At 38.6% G+C, this 19,586-nt stretch overlaps 1 protein-coding gene across 6 annotated transcripts in view; it reads left to right on the top strand.

The window, feature by feature from the left end:
* LOC124258565 overlaps positions 1-19,586 on the top strand; it is a 245,541-nt gene that overhangs the window by 148,933 nt on the left and 77,022 nt on the right. For 3 of the 6 annotated variants that reach the window (XM_046692631.1, XM_046692628.1, XM_046692630.1), the window contains one exon: positions 8,461-8,788. The exons of the other annotated variants lie outside the window; for them this stretch is intronic. In XM_046692631.1, coding sequence (XP_046548587.1) covers positions 8,461-8,651 — 191 coding nt within the window. In that variant the 3' untranslated portion in view covers positions 8,652-8,788. Of the gene's footprint in view, positions 1-8,460; positions 8,789-19,586 lie in introns of those variants that run through there. 6 annotated transcript variants of the gene reach the window in all.

The following is a 19,586-nucleotide window of genomic DNA, read 5'->3' as shown; positions in this document are numbered from 1 at the left end:
GAGCCCAAATCTATTCTGATGAACTCTTATAGCCTACAGAATTCTCAGGATCTTGACATGGACAAGTATCACAGTTTGGAATATGTCATCTCTCATTGTGCTTTTGGATGAGCTGTTTCAGTAGAATGGACGGTTCACGAATGCGTTTATCTCACAGACTATTTTTTCACATTTTTTATTCACTTCACTTGGATACACTTTGTATGAAACAATCCGCGGACATAGTTTTGTAATGATATATTATAAGAAATGGCATGTCACTTTGTTTCAATTTCACTGGGAAATAAATATGTAAAACTGGAACAAACGCAGATACACTTGAGTAGAACTATTTCATTGTCATAATCACAGAACATTTTGGAGCCTTATCCATTTTCTCTCAAATAAATTCATATTGAAATTGTTTCTGGCAATATATTTCTCAATGTCATACAGATCTTTTAATAACCCTTTATATATGGTGAAACTTGGTTTCACACCCTTGATATTCCTGACAGAAATGTGGCGCTTGGCTAGTATGATCATATGGTTAAGCAAGGGGTCGCTATTCGCACAAAATAGTATATCTTGAGCTGAGATTACGAATGTTCTGTGCAGGACACAATTAACAAAATCGGTGAATTCTTTCCAGAATAATCTAATGATGTGACATTCAAAATATACATGATAAATATTCTCACTTACGTCACAGGATATACATATGTTATTATCAACTAGTTTCATTTTTAATGCATAAATAACTCTATTAATAAATTTGTATTGAAAATCCAAAAAGCTTTGGGTCTTTAGTGGTTAGTCTATACTGCACAAATATGGTCTTCCAATCGATATCGTTTACTTCACTTTCCCATTTATCGCATACGTTCGGAAAATTGGATTTCGATATGAGACCATCGTAAACTGATCTAGATCCTTTAGTCGGTATAATAAGATCATTCAATGGGTAACTTATCGATACCTTTGTTATGTTTGGGTGTCCAGCAGTTTGAATGACTTCTTTCCATTTTGGGGGAATACTGACGATGACACGATTTATGTCAAGTACTGTGCCCTTAATATCAAATTTTGTTTTAAGTTCTGCAAATGAGAGTACCTCTTGGTCATTGAAAATGGCTTTAATATTAACAATTCCTTGTTTGAACCAGTTATTGATTGCGAAACTGGTGATTTAACCAGAGAGGTTGCATAACAATGTCGTTTATGTTGATATGATTCACTACATATCCCTTTATATATCTATGCCAGGCATCAAGTGCATCTTTATCTCACATACTTCCCGCTATCTTATTATTGAATCCTGAGAATGAATCAACTTACCCGCTTTTCTATATATCGCCATATCGCTGTATCGCCATATCGCTGTATCGCCATATCGCGTCGCCATATCGCAATTTCGCCTTTTCGCCATATTTCAATGTCGCCTCTTTTTCTCGCCATTTTGTGTCGTGTTATCGCCATTTCGTGTCGTGTTATCGCAATGTCGTGTCGAGTTGTTGCCATTTCGTGTTGCGTTATCGCTATATCGTGTCTTGTTATCGTCATGTCGTGTCGTGTTATCTCTATTTCGTCTTTGGCTATATAGCAATATCGCTATATCGTGTCGCCATATCGCAATATCGTGTGGCCATATCGCAATATCGTGTCGTACTATCGCTTTGTCGCGATATCGCCTAGATTTCTTCAGGGCGGTTTGGCAGTTTGGCCAATGAGCCACCGCCTTCTGACACAGGACTCTAGGCAGTTTAAAATGTCTCAGACAAGCAACACAATAACATGTTCGATGATAATGTGAGGTCCTCACAGAATATCAATGTTTCAGTCATACAACCGCATTCGATCCAGGGCAAGTGTATAATGTTCGCTAAAATCATAAATAATTGTAACCATATAGCCTCACTGTAAAAACATGCGAGTAGAGTGATCTCCCCTGGCTGCTGTGTAATGGCCACCATGCTAACCACATGGTTTCTAAATAAAGGACCAAAGTCTTTGTTTTGATACAAGTGCTGAGACTATTACAGTGTATTCGATAGGTTGGCACCAGAAAACTTTTGAAGTTACATGTGTCTTGTAAAAACTTGTTTTTTAAGTTTGTAGGAAAACAAAATACCCTAGTGATGATTGTCGTTTCTGTTCTACAGCAATTGGCTAGACTAACAACTAGTCTCTGAAATGAACATATTTTACTGAAAAACGTTCATAGTAAATATACAAATATATAATGAAAAGGAGCCCTGAGACTTTCTTCATTTTCAGAGACTAAACAAATCTGTAGAGGGATAATTTCTTGGAATTTCACAACATGTACAAAGGTTCTTACCACCCATTACAGCTTTAATTGTGTGTGACAGGAATATTTACTGCCCCCACCACCTCCCAGTCCTACTGCCAGCAGTGTGGGCCGATTTGGGATAATGAGTATCAAGTGTCGCCAAATCTATTTTGAGAGCAAGCAGGGATACGAGCTAAGGGCAGCATCTCTTGATATTCCTGGATCTCACCAAAAAAATTCCAAAGTTATTTATATTCTCCAAAATCAAAAGGTTATGTCTGCACTATATGTGGAAGTTTAATAGATGTCGCATATATATAATGTAACAAGCAGAAAAAGTCAGTAATATCCCCGCAATGGCAAAATACTCTTCATGTATATGTCGGTTAGTTATGACTATGTCAAATGTTTTGGTGTGTATGTAGCAGTGAGTGAGTGAGTTTAGTTTTATGCCACACTCAGCAATATTCCAGCTGTCTGTAAATAATAAAATCTGGACCAGATAATCCAGTGATCAGCAACATGAGCATCAATCTACACAAATGGGATGCAATGATATGTGTCAACCAAGTCTGTGACTATATTACAAAGTGGAAGGAGAGTATTGAAAGGTTTTTTAGTTCTGCTCTGGAAAAGAGTACTACCACCAATTTCAGTCAAAGTCAAACTTTTTGCCATGGAAAAAATAAAATATGTTTTATTCAGAAATCCAAAACTACCAAAAGGCACCAGTATATCATACGACCTATCTATGTGCCAGGTTTGATGGAGAAATATTCAACGGTTTTAAAGTTCTGTTCTGGACAAGATGACATCCTCATAGCCACAGCCTCCATGGAAAGTTACGTTTCCACGGAAACCGGAAAAATAAAATTTATATCTGGGTCTAAACCCCAAAAGGCACATCTATGGATCATACTTGACATATGTTCCAAGTTTGATCTCACACGTTGTTTGTCTGGAGTGAGAGGACAGGCATGTAGAGTTTGGAAGATCTGCTCCGGACAAGATGACATCCTCATAGTCACAGCCTAAGTCATGTTTCCATGGAAACAGCAAAAAAAATAGAATTCATATCTGGGTCTATGGCTGAAATATTGCCGATGTGACGTTAAATATTAACTCACTCACTCACTCATATCTGGGTCTAGCCATCAAATGGCTCATGGATCATGCTTGATATGTGTACCAAGTTTACCATGTGTACCAAGTCACGTTTCCATGGAAACCGCACAAAATATAATTCATATCTGGGTTTAACGATCACATGGAACATTTATGGATCATGCTTGATATGTGTACCAAGTTTGATGAAGCTAGCATGAATAATTTAGGAGATTTGTTTCGGACAAGATGACATTCTCATAGTCACGTTTCCATGGAAACAACAAAAAGTAACATTCATATCTGGGTCTAAGCCCCCAAAAGGCACATCTAGGGATCATGGTTGACGGACGGACGGAACTCGTTTCTATATTCCCCGCAACTTCGTTGTTGCGGGGGATAACAATATGCCATATGATCCCCATGACAATGTCTTTTCAAAGTTTATGGATAAAGTCACAAACGCCTACATCGTTGAGGTACACTGCTTTGAGCCTAATGATTTATATTTCTCTGTTTGTCTCTTCACCATGCAAATCGAGGATGACACAACCAACAGTAGAATGGCCCAATATTTACTACTGACTTGTCTGAATAGGGAGAATTTCGAATGTCAGTGATTTTCCACTCCTGGATGGAGAACAAACAACACATCTTCACCACTTAAGTACCTTTCAATCATTGTGTTCTGATTTGGACGAATGCTATGTATATTTGCTTTCATCCTCATCAAAGTTCCAATTCATTTTTACCCTGAGATGGAAAACGTTTTGAAATGATCCCCTCTCCTCGCCAGTGTGAAATGAAACAGTTCAAGAAAATACTCAGATTTTATAAGTCATCACGTCTCTGGTGTAATCTCACACGTTTTTTGTCTGGAGTGAGAGGACAGGCAGAAGCAGGAGGCCTTGGCACAGCGTGGGGTCTTGGTGAGTGTGTGTGTGTGTGTGGGGGGTTGGGGGCTCCCATGAGGTAATATTAAACACTAGTGACAGCTAGAGATCAACTGATAATTACAAGCCATATTCTGGCTGGTGAATTCAGCAGATTGGTACAGACCCTTGAAGCAGAGGAAATCTAGACTTGCCACATTTTCTAGACTTGCGTGGGCTTTCTTGGATATATTTGCTTCAGGGTCTGTACGACAGACTAGCGATTGGCCAATGGACTGACATGTGATTTTTAACCGTATGACATAGATATGTATAGATATAAATCTAACAATCAAACATTAGTTTTAAAAAAACACTGTCCAAATTTGAACACTAAGTTAATGAAATTATCTGTATGCTATAGAATGCACTGTCAGACCAATAAACACCAAACACATGTTATACAATTACACATTTGGTGGTTATTACTTTTGCCTATCTAGTTCTAGTTTGTTTTTACGTTGAATATAATGTATTTATTTTCCGGCGGTTCCTTTCACAATTAGGGGTGGGAGACATTCTGTTGCGCTTTTTAATGTTGCTAGCAGCAACCGGGTATTATCTTTCAGAACTGCTGTAAGGATCTGGTTTGATTTATGATTTCAAGTGATCTCATTTTGGCGCAGAGCATTTAAAACTAAAGGGCAGATAATTACAGGTGATTAAAGGGCAGATAATTACAGGTGCTTTGTCATATGTTTCGAAGGTCTCGTGGCGACATGCATGGTCGTCAGGCAAGCTAGTAAGTTCGTCTTCGTGAGGGCGCATATAAAACGGTAAGAAAACACCATGAACTGATATGTTTGCAATGATTTGGTAATCATATAAGTTATTGTAACTAAATGAATGAAAACTATGTAATCCGTAATACGTTAAGACTAGTTATGTACTGTTGTAACAATTGACATTACTGCTGTATGTGAATCTAAGTTAGTTTTGTTTATTGTTACAGTCAATCACATCTCAAGTCAACTCAATACAACCAATCTTCTACCAAATAAAGATATGACGTCACTCTCCCATAATCATCGTTCGTTCGTTCGTTAGTTATAATAACTGCACTGTCGACATTATTCCAAAGCATTGTAATGCGTATGATGTTCTTATCGAGATAGCTAGAGGCAACATGTTTTAAAGTGGCACGACTTTTATATAAGCTAATTTGTTTTTGTTCCACTGATATGAACTTGAGTAAGCTAGAGCTGGTTTGTGAGGATGTAGGTGGCATTGACTTCATCAGAACGAAGGTCTACTACAGGAAATGTATTTCGGTATGCAATTTCGGGTATTATTCTTTCTACTAGTAGTCAAACAGTAATGCGTATAGGATGTAGGGGGTGACCTCAGTGGCAATGTTCATTTTGTTAATGATTCCATACTGCTGGATGAGTCTCGGACCTGAGGTAGAAATCTTTCCGTTTGATGCTCATGACAAATCACTGCTTATGCTCATCAAAGTGAGAATTTCCATTGAATTGCAATTATGAATAGATTGTGTGGTGACCGTAATGACTATCCTAGGTGACAGTATGGCATCATTTGATCCTTGTTTTTTACCGTCTTTGCCAAGCTCATTGATGTAACTTAGTATGCACCTTTCGCTATCTGTGTGGTGTCAGCCCGATCTGTCGCCAAATGAAAAACAGGATGTTCCTAACTGTCGACAAAACAAAAAACCCGGAGTGTCGACATCGCGTGGTCAACATACCGTGACGGTGTTAATTAGTGAAAGAGAATGTTTGCTTAGTGGTCTTCAAGTGGCTATGGTGGCTACAGCTATGCTCGTGTCATGAGTAAATGAATTAAGTTGGACTATTGCCAAACAGAACAGAAGCGACCTACACAAGTGTGTTTGACTATCTGAAACAGGCTGCAGCAACTCAGGGACTTCAGCTTTCTCCTGATGTGTTTCCGTTGGTCTTTGAACGTGCATCTCACAACGCCTCCAGTATTGTATTTCCAAATACTCAGCTTCGTGGCTGCTTCTTTCATTACACCCAGTGCATCTGGCGTCGCACCAAGAAAGTCAGACAACAATGTGAAAAGACTAGTGCGTCTAGCTGCAGCTCTACCTTTAGTGCCTCTGGATAAAGTTGAAGATGTCTGGCTTGATGCCATTGCAGACGCACCACTAGGTGAAAAGGCGACACAACTGATGGATTACGTTACTACCACCTGGGTAGAAGGTCCATGGACACTGCCAACTTGAAATCATTTTGAAAATGATGGACACAGAACTAACAATAATTTGGAAGGTTGGCACAACACAATCAACAAGTATGCCATGAATGTATTTGAGGTTGTGCGAATGCTACAAAAATCTACAAAAAGAACAGTCATCTACTGAAGTAAAAATTCAGCAGATCCAAGGACAGCAGAGAGATCCCGTCCGTAAACGTCGCTACCTAATCATCGACGCTAGGATTCGATCCTTGAAGGCCGAGTTTCTTGCCGACAGACTTACTGATTTGAATTACACAGACCGTGTGTCAGAGTTGCTTCATCTGGACTGAACATTCAGATTACTTTAGTGCACATATAAAGGGGTTTTGCCAAGAAGAAATAACTGGACTCATCTTTTATATATTGATTACTTATACACCTGCAGAAATCACTTATTTATATAAAACACACACACAAATATATTGTGTGAGCTTTATGAAATATATATACAAATATGTTATATTGTATGACATACGATACATGCATGATAAATGCATGTTGTTATATTGACTGAATAAATATATTGTCTGCTATATATGTCACACTCTGTTTTAATTGGTTGTTATTTTCGAGAACACTGTGAGTGAAGTCACTCATGTAGAACATCACCTCCCTTTTCATGGACTGTCGACAAGTAATTTGGACGGATTATTTCTTGTTGTCGACAGTCCGGGCATAAACCATCTGTGTTGCGTATTGAGGGGCAATTACCCTAGTTTCGACAAGGGTAGGCATTGAGGGTAGATTGCTGACATGTGCATGTACTTTTTTTGCCTATTTATGGGTAGATGTATTGGTCAATTTAAGCGATATTATACTGGGAATGTGTATAGTATGGTGTCATCAGTGCACAATGCACAATGTCACTACTTAATGATAACAGTTTCTTTTTGTTTTAAAGTACGTACATCTTGAAACTCTGATATTGTCCTTCGTCACACGTGTTCGAGCCACACAATTTATTCACGATGAACTGATAATTCCTCGCAGTTAATGAGATATTCTCTAAGCTTGTTATCCCCCGCCACGCATTTAGCACGAAGCGGGGGATACAGTATTAGGCTCCGTACGTACCTACGTACGTACGAATTGAAAATCTTAAGAACCGTTCACTCGATTCTTTTCATATTTGGTACCTGGGTTTATCACACTATAAGAAAGGTCCAAGTCAGGTTTGGTGACCTTGACCTTTATTTCAAGGTCACAAGGGAACTTTCTCAAGAACCGTTAACTGGATTTTCTTCATATTCAATACCAAGCTTTATCTCGGGAAGGCGCAGGGCCCCGTCGATTTTGGTGACTTTTCACATAATTTTCAAGGTCATGGCGACACTATGAAGATTTCAGCATGTAAACCTGCATGTAAAGCAAGAACCGTTCACTGGATTTTCTTCATATTCAACCCCAAGCTTTATCCAGGGAAGGCGCCTTCACTTAATGTTCAAGGTCACAGAGACACTTTGAAGATTTCAGCATGTTAAATTGCTTTTTAAGATAGTCAGAAAGATATCGCAAAAGATATTCAGTGGATTTTCTTCATATTTGTAACAATGCTTCATCTATGGAAGGCCCAGGGCCAAGTCAAGTTTGGTGACCTTCACATAATTTGTAGGGTCACGACGATACTATGAAGATTTCAGAATGTTAACCTGAATTGTCAGCAAGATATTTTAAGAACGGTTCACTGAATTTTCTTCATAGACTTTCAAGACCCTTGAATGTTTTTCAAGCAATTTCTTTAGTTCTAGTTTTGCATACACTATGACATTCATGTCAAAGTCAGACTTGAAAATATGTGTGTGTTTGAACAACTAAAGAGCAAGATAATGTTTTTGTTGACATTAAACTTTCATTACTTTACAAGTTTGATTTGATAATTTGCGGCGGGGGATTATGTCACCTTAGTGACAATGCTTGTTGTTATTTCAGATGCAGCCCGTCACACGGACTGTCTGTTCCGCCCTCGTGCGGTTCTTGTTCCTTTTGGGCACTTTCATAATGATCCTGTGTCCACGACTGAAGAAATGTTGCTTGCATCTGGTACATTGTATCAGAGACGTGTTGATTTATCCATGGGACTTTTTTGTATGGTACTGGCGCTGAATGAAGAACCTTCATAAGTTCGATTATCTAATACAGTTGTAACTGTAAACCAGATCATAGCTATTTTGATTTATCATAATATTCTACTTAGTCTTTTCAACATGATTTGCCATTATTGTAAATATAACCTATATTTGAATATACTCCTTAACAATATAAGTTTCTGTTACATTTCTGTCATCAGTATTAAAGTATTGTTCATATGAATTACCCCTACACAGGTTTCACTGAATATGTCTAAACAATACCACAGAAACCCCGCTTTCAAAATGACCGTAACAGCACTCTTGTGATATAGTGACAATCCAGTGAACATAATATATTGCATGTGCTTTATGACGCATATACATAGTCACGTTTGCTTGTTGCCGAAAGAGGCTACATTAAGGCGGTTTGCAAATAATCGAGTTCTAATAAGATTATCCACGGATTGTAAACATGACCCTCGACCTGTGTAAGTGGATGCCATGCAGTCAAATAACTGTTCTAGTTCCCTTAGTCGCCTCCAAAAACAAGCTCCGGTTAATCGAGATATATTGAATGTACACTTCTTAACATATGTTAAATGGACAAACAAAGTATACTAGGCACATAAAGAAACTGTGCATACAAAAATTGAAAATCCAAATTTATCAAACCTGTGTAGACACATAAGGATTTAAACTCAGAGATTAGTGACCTGAATCCAAAATGCATGCACGTGCCACGTTCCGTGACGTCAGTGGGTTCGTCCTTGAGACGTGCAATACGTTGTTGCACGTGCATTCCGGGAAAGAGAAACAGAGCAAATGAATGCCACACAATACTGTCACTTTGGAATGTTCAACCTCTGCCCTTGCGATCGTTCAAAAAAATAAACGGCTATTGAAACGCATAGCATGCCAAGGCTCACGTCTGCACAACGTCATGAGGCCATTGGGATGGTCCGTGGGGGAATGTCTCAACGACAAGTGGCTGCACATTTCCACTGGCACCGGAGCACCATTTCTGCACTGGTCAGACGCTACCAGACCACAAATGACGTCATCGATCGGCCACGTTCTTGATGTCTACGTGTAACAACTCCAAGACAGGACATAATATGGATAAGGGTGACCCATCTTCGTCACAGGTTTCAGACTGCAGTGATGACTGCCCGAACCATCCCAGGACTTCGCCGTATCCACCCAAACACAGTTCGACAACGGGATCAGACCACGATTTCCCGCCATACGGCCTATCCTGACACAACGTCATCGACAAGATCGCTGAATGTGGTGCCGAAATCATGTCCGCAGACCCTTGTTTTGGTGGAGAAATGTTGTTTTTACAGATGAGTCCAGGTTTAACATTTCCCATAGTGATGGACGTCAACGTGCCAAAAGACGCGTGGGAGAACGTTATGCACAGGCCTGTGTCTTGGAGAGGAATCGCTTTGGTGGTGGTTCCGTGATGATTTGGGGTGGAATAACAGCACGCCAAAGAACTCCTTTTAGGGCAACGTAACTGGTGTGAGCTACAGGGATCAGATTCTTCGACCTGTGGCAATTCCTTTTCTGCAACGTCGTGGCCCTGGGTTAACATTCCAACAGGACAATGCCCGCCCTCATACGGTAAGGGTTGCTATGGATTTCTTGCAACACCACAACTTTGACTAACTGTCTTGGCCTGCAAATTCACCGGATCTCTCCCCGATAGAGCATGTTTGGGACGAGATGGATCGACGTCTACGCCGTCTTCCTCATCCGCCAGATAACGTCCTTGACCTTGCAACAGAACTTGAGAGAATCTGGCGTGACATCCCACAAGCCTTCCTTGCACGTTTGATAGGCTCTATGCGTCGTCGATGCACTGCTGTTCACAATGCCGATGGTGGACATACCCGTTATTGAGCTTGTGACATGGTCGTTTGATCCCTGTCCCGCTTGTGGGCTCGTGACGTCATTGTGATTGACTTTTCAGTTGAAATTCTCCCGACTTGTTATGGTCTCATTATCCCTCCATTAAAGTTTATATGTACCTTTGGCATTGTTATCGTACTTATCAACTGAGATACTAGTTTGACAATGCACGGTTTCTTTATGTGGCTAGTATATATTTATTGGCACTAAAAGAACATTCATTTGTGATTTTATTGTTATCTAACCAGCACCAAACAACTGCTCTAACTCCACAAACTGCACGTATGCATGTCGTAGTTCCAGCCTCGGCAAAGATCGGACTGTGACGTCACAGTGGTGAGCTGCATGCCGTTTCCCTTTGCATTCATCTCCATAACGCTGGTGTGATTATTTCCTTACTCTCGGTGTGTGGTAGACGTGAGATATATTTTTCGTGGGGGTGTCCCAATACATTCTAAAGATGTACCAAGTGCCATTTCTTCAAACTTTAATGCGTACACACCAATTTAGCAAGGTGGACATTTGGAATATAGCACATATAGTATAAATTGTAAATACTCACAGTGAGTGAGTGAGTGAGTTGGTGAGTGAGTGAAGAATTATGGTGACATCGGCAATATTTCAGCCATGTCGTGACAGTTGTGAATTCATAAGAAACGCAATTAAATTATCAATAACACCTGTCGACGAAGGACAGTAAAATAACTAGATTATCACAGATAGTGATTTAAAACTAGCATGTAACATTAAAAATATCAACAAATATTATGGACAATACAATATAAAACCAGGCTGTAGATCGCCAACAACTGAAGGTAGATCACCATACTAGGTACCATGGGGAGTTACAGTACCGTCGTCCGTGAAGGTCCGGGTTAGAATTGATCTTCAGTAACCCATGCTTGTCGTAAAAGGCGACTAACGGGATCGGGTGGTTGGGTTCGCTGACTTGGTTGTCACATGTCATCGGTTCCCAATTGCGCAGATCGATGTTTATGCTGTTTTGTCTGCACTGTCAGGTCCAGACCGCCGCCATATAGCTGGAATATTGCTGAGTGCGGCGTAAAACTAAACTCACTCACTCAATTCAGTGCCTTCGCTATCTGCATGGACCCTAGATGGATTTACACCATCCCTTCAGCCGCTGGCGATTGGAGGAAAGTTTAGCCGTAATTTAAAAACAAGAAAATACGACATTTAAAAAATCTGGTAAGTTTAAATTTCCTTTAAAGCTTTTGGGACTTACGTATCCTCTAAGGAGGACAATGATTTTACAGTACCTTAACCCCACTGAGGATACAACCACTAACAATCTCAGTTGATAATCGAAACTACCAATTATAAAACATATGCTAGAATTTATTTACAAAACATGTATGTCAAAACATAATATATTTATGCAACAATTCTATTTCTTTTAAAATGCAATAATTAATTGATAATTAACTTATTAAAATATCTCTTACAGTCTTTACATTGACATATTTATCCTTTGTGATGGAAAAATCAATGCCTTGTGGGACAGCCTGATTATAATGATCAGACAGGGTAGAGCCCACGCGGTCGTGCAATTGCCTGGCACTTAATAACTTGGATTTGAACTGAGGCAAATAGGCTCGTAATCCAAAATCATGTAAATCTTTTATAATGCCACGTTTCCTTGTAGTGTCGTATGCCTTTTCTACGTACAAAAAGACAGACACTGTATGTTGGTTATTGGTATTTGTATTTTTTACAAATGTCTCTCATAGAACTAAATGGTCAGTGGTACTTGGATATTTTCGAAATCCACGCTAAATATTAGTTTGAGATGAGAAAATTTTATGGATGATAAACTTCTTTATTTTAACAATGGCGACGTTTCGGTATAGATTCCTATTCAAGAATGAATATAACTAATTTGTTATCAAACTAGGAAGACTCTGGCGAAGTGAGAGTGAACCGTTTCTGAGCGTGGTGAGCCATGCAGTGTTCACCACATGCAAAATAATTTTAATCAATAAGTGTTCACAATTTGAAGCTTCAATAATCAATTTCTTATGCTGTCTCCCACTTAGTGGGATTGTAAATATTTGTATTGTGTTTGTATTTGATTAAAATGACATCACATGATTATAAGTTATATATGTATCATCTGTAACTAAATTTATAACACGAATCATCTGCTTAAAATGATAAGAATGTAAAGAAACATTATGTGACTATAAACTATTACGTTATATATGTATAATTTGTTTGTTTTTGTATATCTGGAACATTAAATATAACATGAATCGTATATATTTTTGTAAATTTTGTAAAATGTTGAATCCCCTACTAATCCCCCTTTGTTGCACCACTAACTTTAAGTAGTTGCTTGACAATGATACTGGCAAAATGGGAGGCCACCACATTCTTAAAGTACGACTTTACAAATGCGAATTTCTTGTTGATGCATAGAGGGGAGTTTCCATATTTATTCCAACACCGTTATCAATATAAACGTTACTACAACCAGGTGAAAAGAAGCATATATGCATAATATCAACCAGCAAATTAACAGATAATTTAGCAAGTAGCACATCGTTGGATGGGGCAGTAGGAGGGTAAGGTCAACAAATTGTAAACAGGTAATTGAACAGCTGATTGACCTATTCTAGCTGTAAATCAACTTCAGCTTGGCAAAGTCGAAATCCACTCCACTGTCAAAGTGATGGAATCAATCAACATTCAATCCGCTTGTTTATCCTGAACGATGTACATCAAAATGCCGCTCTATTCAATAAACAGGTAGTTGTTATCACTTAAGTGGTATGTTCCGTTATGTATGCCCATATTATTTACTGCAGTATAAGTGAGATCTGATTCAGTTTGCGAATGACCAAACTTTTGAAGAATATGTAAGTTCTACGTTAGTAAACTGCTTCCTAATAATTTGATTTCAGATTAAAACATCTCATTCCGAATTTGTGTAATCCTATTTCAGGTACTAAGAAATACTGCATTTTTACGTATTAGATATAAATCTATCAGTACCAGTTTGATGTGTCTGGTCATGAGTTAACTATCATAATGATTATATATTTATTGTCATTACATGTGTCATTAAGCGTCAAATATGCCATTATAATGTTCTCTGATCCATTTCAACGAACAGTATTTATTTCTTTCAATGTTTTGAATCTCACATGATGACATGAGAAAAGTTACTGTTCCAGTTCAGTTCGTTCTTCAAGTGGTCCAACCAATATAGTCATTATGGTTACAAACGGCCTGATTTTAATACCTATCAAGTTAGATGTTATATATGAGTGCATGCACACACATTCAAACAAAACATACGTAATTTGTGAATTCTGTTCAGACGAAAGAAGAATATCTAATTTGATAAGAAACACTACATACATTATCTTCCTTCACTCTGAGAGTGAGTTAAGTGAGTGAGTTAATATTTATCGTCACATCGGCAATATTTCAGCCATATCGTGACGAGAACATTTTATAATTATAATAAAGATGAACAAAGTTAGAAATTAAAAAACCTGTTGACGAAGAACAGTAAAACTACCAGTGTATCACCGATATCCATTTAAAACTAGCAATTAAATCTAACATATTAGAACTAGAAGAAATGACAATACACTATAAAAACAGCCTATAGAGTGCTTACGACTGAAGGTAGATCACCATTACTAGGGACCTTTACTCTGAGACAAACATGGCATTATTCGTTAATTTTTAAATAATTTTATCTGCATAAAAGAGGGGATTATAAAAAATATGAAACAAACTTCCGTATACTACCATTTCACCAAAATTGCGACATTGACCATGGAATCATGTTAATTTCAGTCTGATTTTAATGTCATAATTATGCGAGGTTCCTCATTCACACATTCATACAAATTGACAGCTCAACACAAAACAATATGCAACCAACCAAATTCAATGCAATACAACTTTCACCGCCTGTGCATACCACACTGTTGACGAATCTCTCAGGAGCGATAATCACATCGCGACATGTTTAACAAACCTACAGCTCAGCAGATTTCAATAACTTACCCTTTTAATAAGAAAAGCAAGATTTATGGATGTTTATTGTGAATAACACGATTTTTAGAGCGTATGCTTGCTCCTTCATCAGATAAAAATCAGGACACAATGCAGAAGTTTCAACAAAACTGAAGTACCATTGACCATTTAGTGAGATTAGACTCATTTGTCAAAAATGCCTGTATTAACAACAACATGTTGTGTCTATCTTTTTCGATCTAGAACCAGGGTGTCCCTCAGGGCAGTATTTGTTCACATCAAAGCATTTAGCAGCAAGATTATGTAGGCAGAATTCATAGGTGGTTTCTAAACATGGATTCAAACTATAAGTGAGTGAGTTATGTTTTACGCCGCAATCAGCAATATTCAAGATATATGGCGGCGGACTGTAAATAATCATAAGCATCGAGGCAGATCTCGTACGATTCCTCTACAAGAGTTTAGGGTTCTGTGCGCCGAAACAGCAATCTCAACATCAGCAAATTGTCTCATAGAAGCTTTACGGATTGCTGTTTTCGCGAACATTCAACAAGTATACCGACAGAACAGAGGCGAGTTTCACAGAATCCATTGAAAGCCATGGAAATCGCAAAGGGGTTAACTTTAATTGGACTATGGTTGGAATCCTTGTCACAATGAATCGAGCCCAAGAATATTCACATTGGCATGATCGTGAGTGAGTGAGTTAATATTTAACGTCACATCGGCAATATTTCAGCCATATAGTGACGAGAAATGTTTTATATAAACAATAAATTAAAGTTGCTAAATAATCAGTCATCGACGGACTGTAAAATAACTAGAGTATCACAGATGGATTCTAAAACTAGCATGAACATGTAAAACTATTTTATTTATGAAGACAATACAATATAAAAACGGGCTATAGATCGCCAACAACTGAAGGTAGATCACCATACTAGGAACCATGGGGACTTACATTACTTTTGCTACCTGCATGGACCCTAGTTGGATTTACACCATCCCTTGTGGCCTAACCAATTGCCAAGGCGGAGAAGAAAGAAAACGGGAAGGAGCTATATGTTCTAGCTCAATGCCAGCAGCAGAAAGGAAAGCTTTCACTCTTATACCAAGAGGCGGAACAAGAGAAGGCTTCTTGTTATACAGATCTTCATATAGTGGATTAAAGACACAGTTATATGCAGGGTTTGACTCATTGGAATAAAGCTTTGTAATATACTGTAAAGTTAATTTTATACGGCGCTGTGTAAGAGATGGCTCATTATCCTCGACGTAGAGGCTGTCAACAGGTGAAGTTCTAAACCATAAACGATGGAGCCATAATCAAGTTTGGAACGTACCAATGATCGATATAATTGTAGGAGGGTAGCTTGATCCCCTCCCCACTTACAATTGGAAACGACTTTCAACAAGTCAAGTGCCTTCAAGCATTTAGTTTTTAGGGACTTGATATGGGGAAGAAAAGTTAGATGCAAGTCAAAAATTAAACCCAAGAAGTTGGCCTCCTTTACAACTTTGATGGGAGTGCCATTGAGGAACAGTTCCGGGTCTTTATGCGGTTTATATTTTCTACAAAAATGTATACAATTAGTTTTGGATTTAGAAAATTTAAAGCCATTTTCGAGACACCATTTATGTATTTTATATAAACACAGCTGCATTTGCCGTTCAATAGTATGCATATTCTTACCGCGACAAGAAATATTAAAATCATCCACAAAAAGTGATCCATCAATTGAACCATTTAAAACCTTCGATAAACTGTTAATCTTGATACTAAACAATGTGACAGACAAAATACTGCCTTGCGGGACTCCCTGATCCTGGTTGTAATGGTCAGACAGGGTTGAACCCACACGGACTTGAAATTGCCTGTCATTTATAAAGTTGGATATAAAGTGAGGCAAACGGCCTCGTAATCCAAAGTCATGTAAATCTTTTAAAATCCCATGTTTCCATGTTGAGTCGTATGCTTTTTCAAATCGAAAAAGATAGACACTGCATGCTGGTTATTAATCATGGCATTTTTCACAAAAGATTCTAAGCGCACTAAATGATCGATGGTACTACGGTTTTTACGGAAACCACATTGTATATTAGTAATAAGGTTATTGGTTTCCAAGTACCAAACAAGTCGATTATTTATCATGCGTTCCATGGTCTTGCAAACGCAGCTAGTCAATGAAATTGGCCTATAATTGGAAGGATCAGTATGATCACGTCCAGGTTTAGGGATGGGCACAATTATAGCATCGCGCCACGAGGAAGGAAAATGTCCAGAAGTCCAAATGTCATCAAAAATATATAAAAGCGTCTCTAAACATGATTCAGGTGAGTGTTTCAGGAGTTGATAATGTATACCATCAGCTCCTGAAGCAGTATCGTGAGCTTGGTCAAGAGCAGTATGGAGCTCATGTATCGAAAAGGTTTCATTGTAGTCTTCCCCATTGTCTGAATTGAAATTAATAGATTTCTTTTCCTGCTGTCTTTGATATTTCTGGAATTCAGGTACATAGTTTGATGAGGACGAATGTTTGGCCAAAGTTTCTCCGAGTTTATTTGCTATTTCAGATTTATCAGTAAATAATTCATCTCAATTTTTTAGATGCTTAATGCTAGATTTAGAGCCCTTACCTTATATTTTCTGAATCATGTTCCACACCTTTGATATCGGCGTGCGTGAATTGATGTTTGAGACAAGATTGGCGTTTATTTTGTTTAAAAGTACGCCGTGCTTTGGCGTTTGAAAATTCTAAATTTGTTTAAATTGTGGACCATAGGATGACAACGGAAATAATGTTCAGCTTTTTTCCGTGCCTTGCGAGCTTGTTTGTATTCAGCGTTAAACCATGGTTTACGTACATGAGGAACTGCAGAGGATTTGGGGATACACTTGTCAGCTATGTGTCTGAGCTCATCTGAAAAACATTTTATGGCATCAGGAAGATCAAGAAAAAGTTCAGGTTTGAGCTTGTCATATAAAGGCCAGTTAGCCTTCTTAAAGTTCCATCTTGATGATGGAACATCTGATGGATTCATGGGTTGTAGTATTGTTGGGAAATGGTCACGTCCACACAGGTCGTCGTGGACTGACCACTCAAATTCATTCAATAAGTCTGAGTGTGTAATTGATAAATCAAGGGCTGAATAAGTTCCTGTGCCAGGATATAAATATGTGTTAGAACCGTCATTATATATGCATAAATCATTATCTGAACAAAAGTCTTCTGATTGTTTACCTTTAGCATTAGTAGTTGTACCACCACAGAGAGGGTTGTGACCATTTAAATCTCCCATAATGATACAAGGTTTTGGGAGTTGGTCATATAAATTTTGAAGGTCAGTCTTCCGAAGAGTTGAAGACGGTGAGATGTATAAAGAGCATAATGTGAAGGCAACATGTAACGTCAGTCGTACGGCAACCTCCTGGAGAACAGTATTAAGTATAACAGGGCTGTGGATAACATTTTCTTTGATAAATATCGAAGATCCTCCAGTTGCCCGATCACCTGGAGGTGAAAAGGAGTGGTATGCATTGAAATTACGTAATTCAAATGTATCCGTCTGTTTTAAATATGTCTCCTGGAGACAAATGGCTGATGATGTGGAGTCCTGGACTAATAGCTGCAAATCATTCAAATTATTCCTTAGCCCTCTGCAGTTCCATTGTACAATAGTATTAAAAGACATTATCATTTGGGGGGATTTATTGGGGATCTACCCCGCACTTTTTTGGAGGGCGACAAGCTATGTGCCCTAGAATGGACGTTTTCGGACAAGTCCATGTCCTCAAGTGATCCGTATTTGTTATACAATATGACTTTATCATCAGAACCTTTTGGGGCTCTGCCACTCTTTTTTTTCAAAGAATCTTGCTTCGGTTTGCCTTTGCTTTTCACGATTGGTTGAACGTTACTGGTAGACTGGGACATTTGAGACGCCTGAGAAGACGTATCACGATTATAATATCCTTCTGAGTGTGTTTGGGGTGTGCGAGGAAGTGGTTCCACAGTTTGTGTAGACATACATGATTCCGACGTATGTATAAAACGCACGGGTGCGACAATTTCTGGCTTGTTCGTTTTGACCCAAGTCAAATCTGTTTGGCAGGTTACAGAGGATATGGATACTGGCGATGTATTTACCTTTGGCCTGATTTCAGAGGGTGTCTGAGTGACAGAGGCAAACGTATCATTTGGCAATGCAGAATCAACCACTTTTTTTGCATCAGCAAAGCTAATGTTTTGTGTGAATTTAATTCTGTTAATGTCCATTTGTTTTTTCCACATTTTGCAGTCTTTTGAAAAAGAAGAATGGCTACCTGAACAGTTTGTGCACTTTTTAATGCCACTGTCGCGGTCTTCCGTGACATGAGTTGTCTCGCTACAATGTCCACATGTTACTGGCTTTGTGCAAGTGTTTGCGCCATGACCATATTTTTGGCATCTATAACACCCTTACGGATTTGGAATATAGATATCTACAGCAATATAACAATATCCTGCCTTTATTGACTGTGGGGGATTCGGTGTTGAGAATAAAAACAGATAGGTGTTAGTTGGAACAGTCTCATTGTTTTTGCGGGTAGTGAACCTTTTGACATAGGTAACTCCTTGGTCCTTCATTTCAGACACAATATCCATTTCCGTCATGTCAGTCAACAAGCGGTCCCTGTCTCTGATTATGCCTTTGCTGGTATTCAGTGTTCTGTGGACATTAGGTTTGATGGTTGGTGCCTTTTGCTACATTCAATGAGCAATGCACCTGAACGTAAACGTTAAATGTTTTTTACGTCTCCCGCAATGCCATGTATACCCTTTGATACAGCAAATGGTTTAATTTCAGGGGCGTTTTATCAGGACTTTCCAGCACCATGAAACGTGGCCAGTAATCAGTAGATTTTGAAGGTCGTTCATCGTCGTTGTCTAGTGGACGTTTTTTTTTTTTGAGGGGGTTTGGTACTCCATGGTTGTTTATATAATCGTTCATCATCCGAGCTCCCCACCCGCCACGGAGTGTCATAAAGACAGTGCTAATAAAAGTGGCTCTCCGACT

This window comes from Haliotis rubra, unplaced genomic scaffold, assembly GCF_003918875.1.
Source record: "Haliotis rubra isolate DU_JTF1 unplaced genomic scaffold, ASM391887v1 Scf699, whole genome shotgun sequence".
NCBI classification, from domain to species: Eukaryota; Metazoa; Mollusca; class Gastropoda; order Lepetellida; family Haliotidae; genus Haliotis; species Haliotis rubra.
Note: the sequence above shows the minus strand (reverse complement) of the source record. Positions and strands in the feature narration are given on the sequence as shown.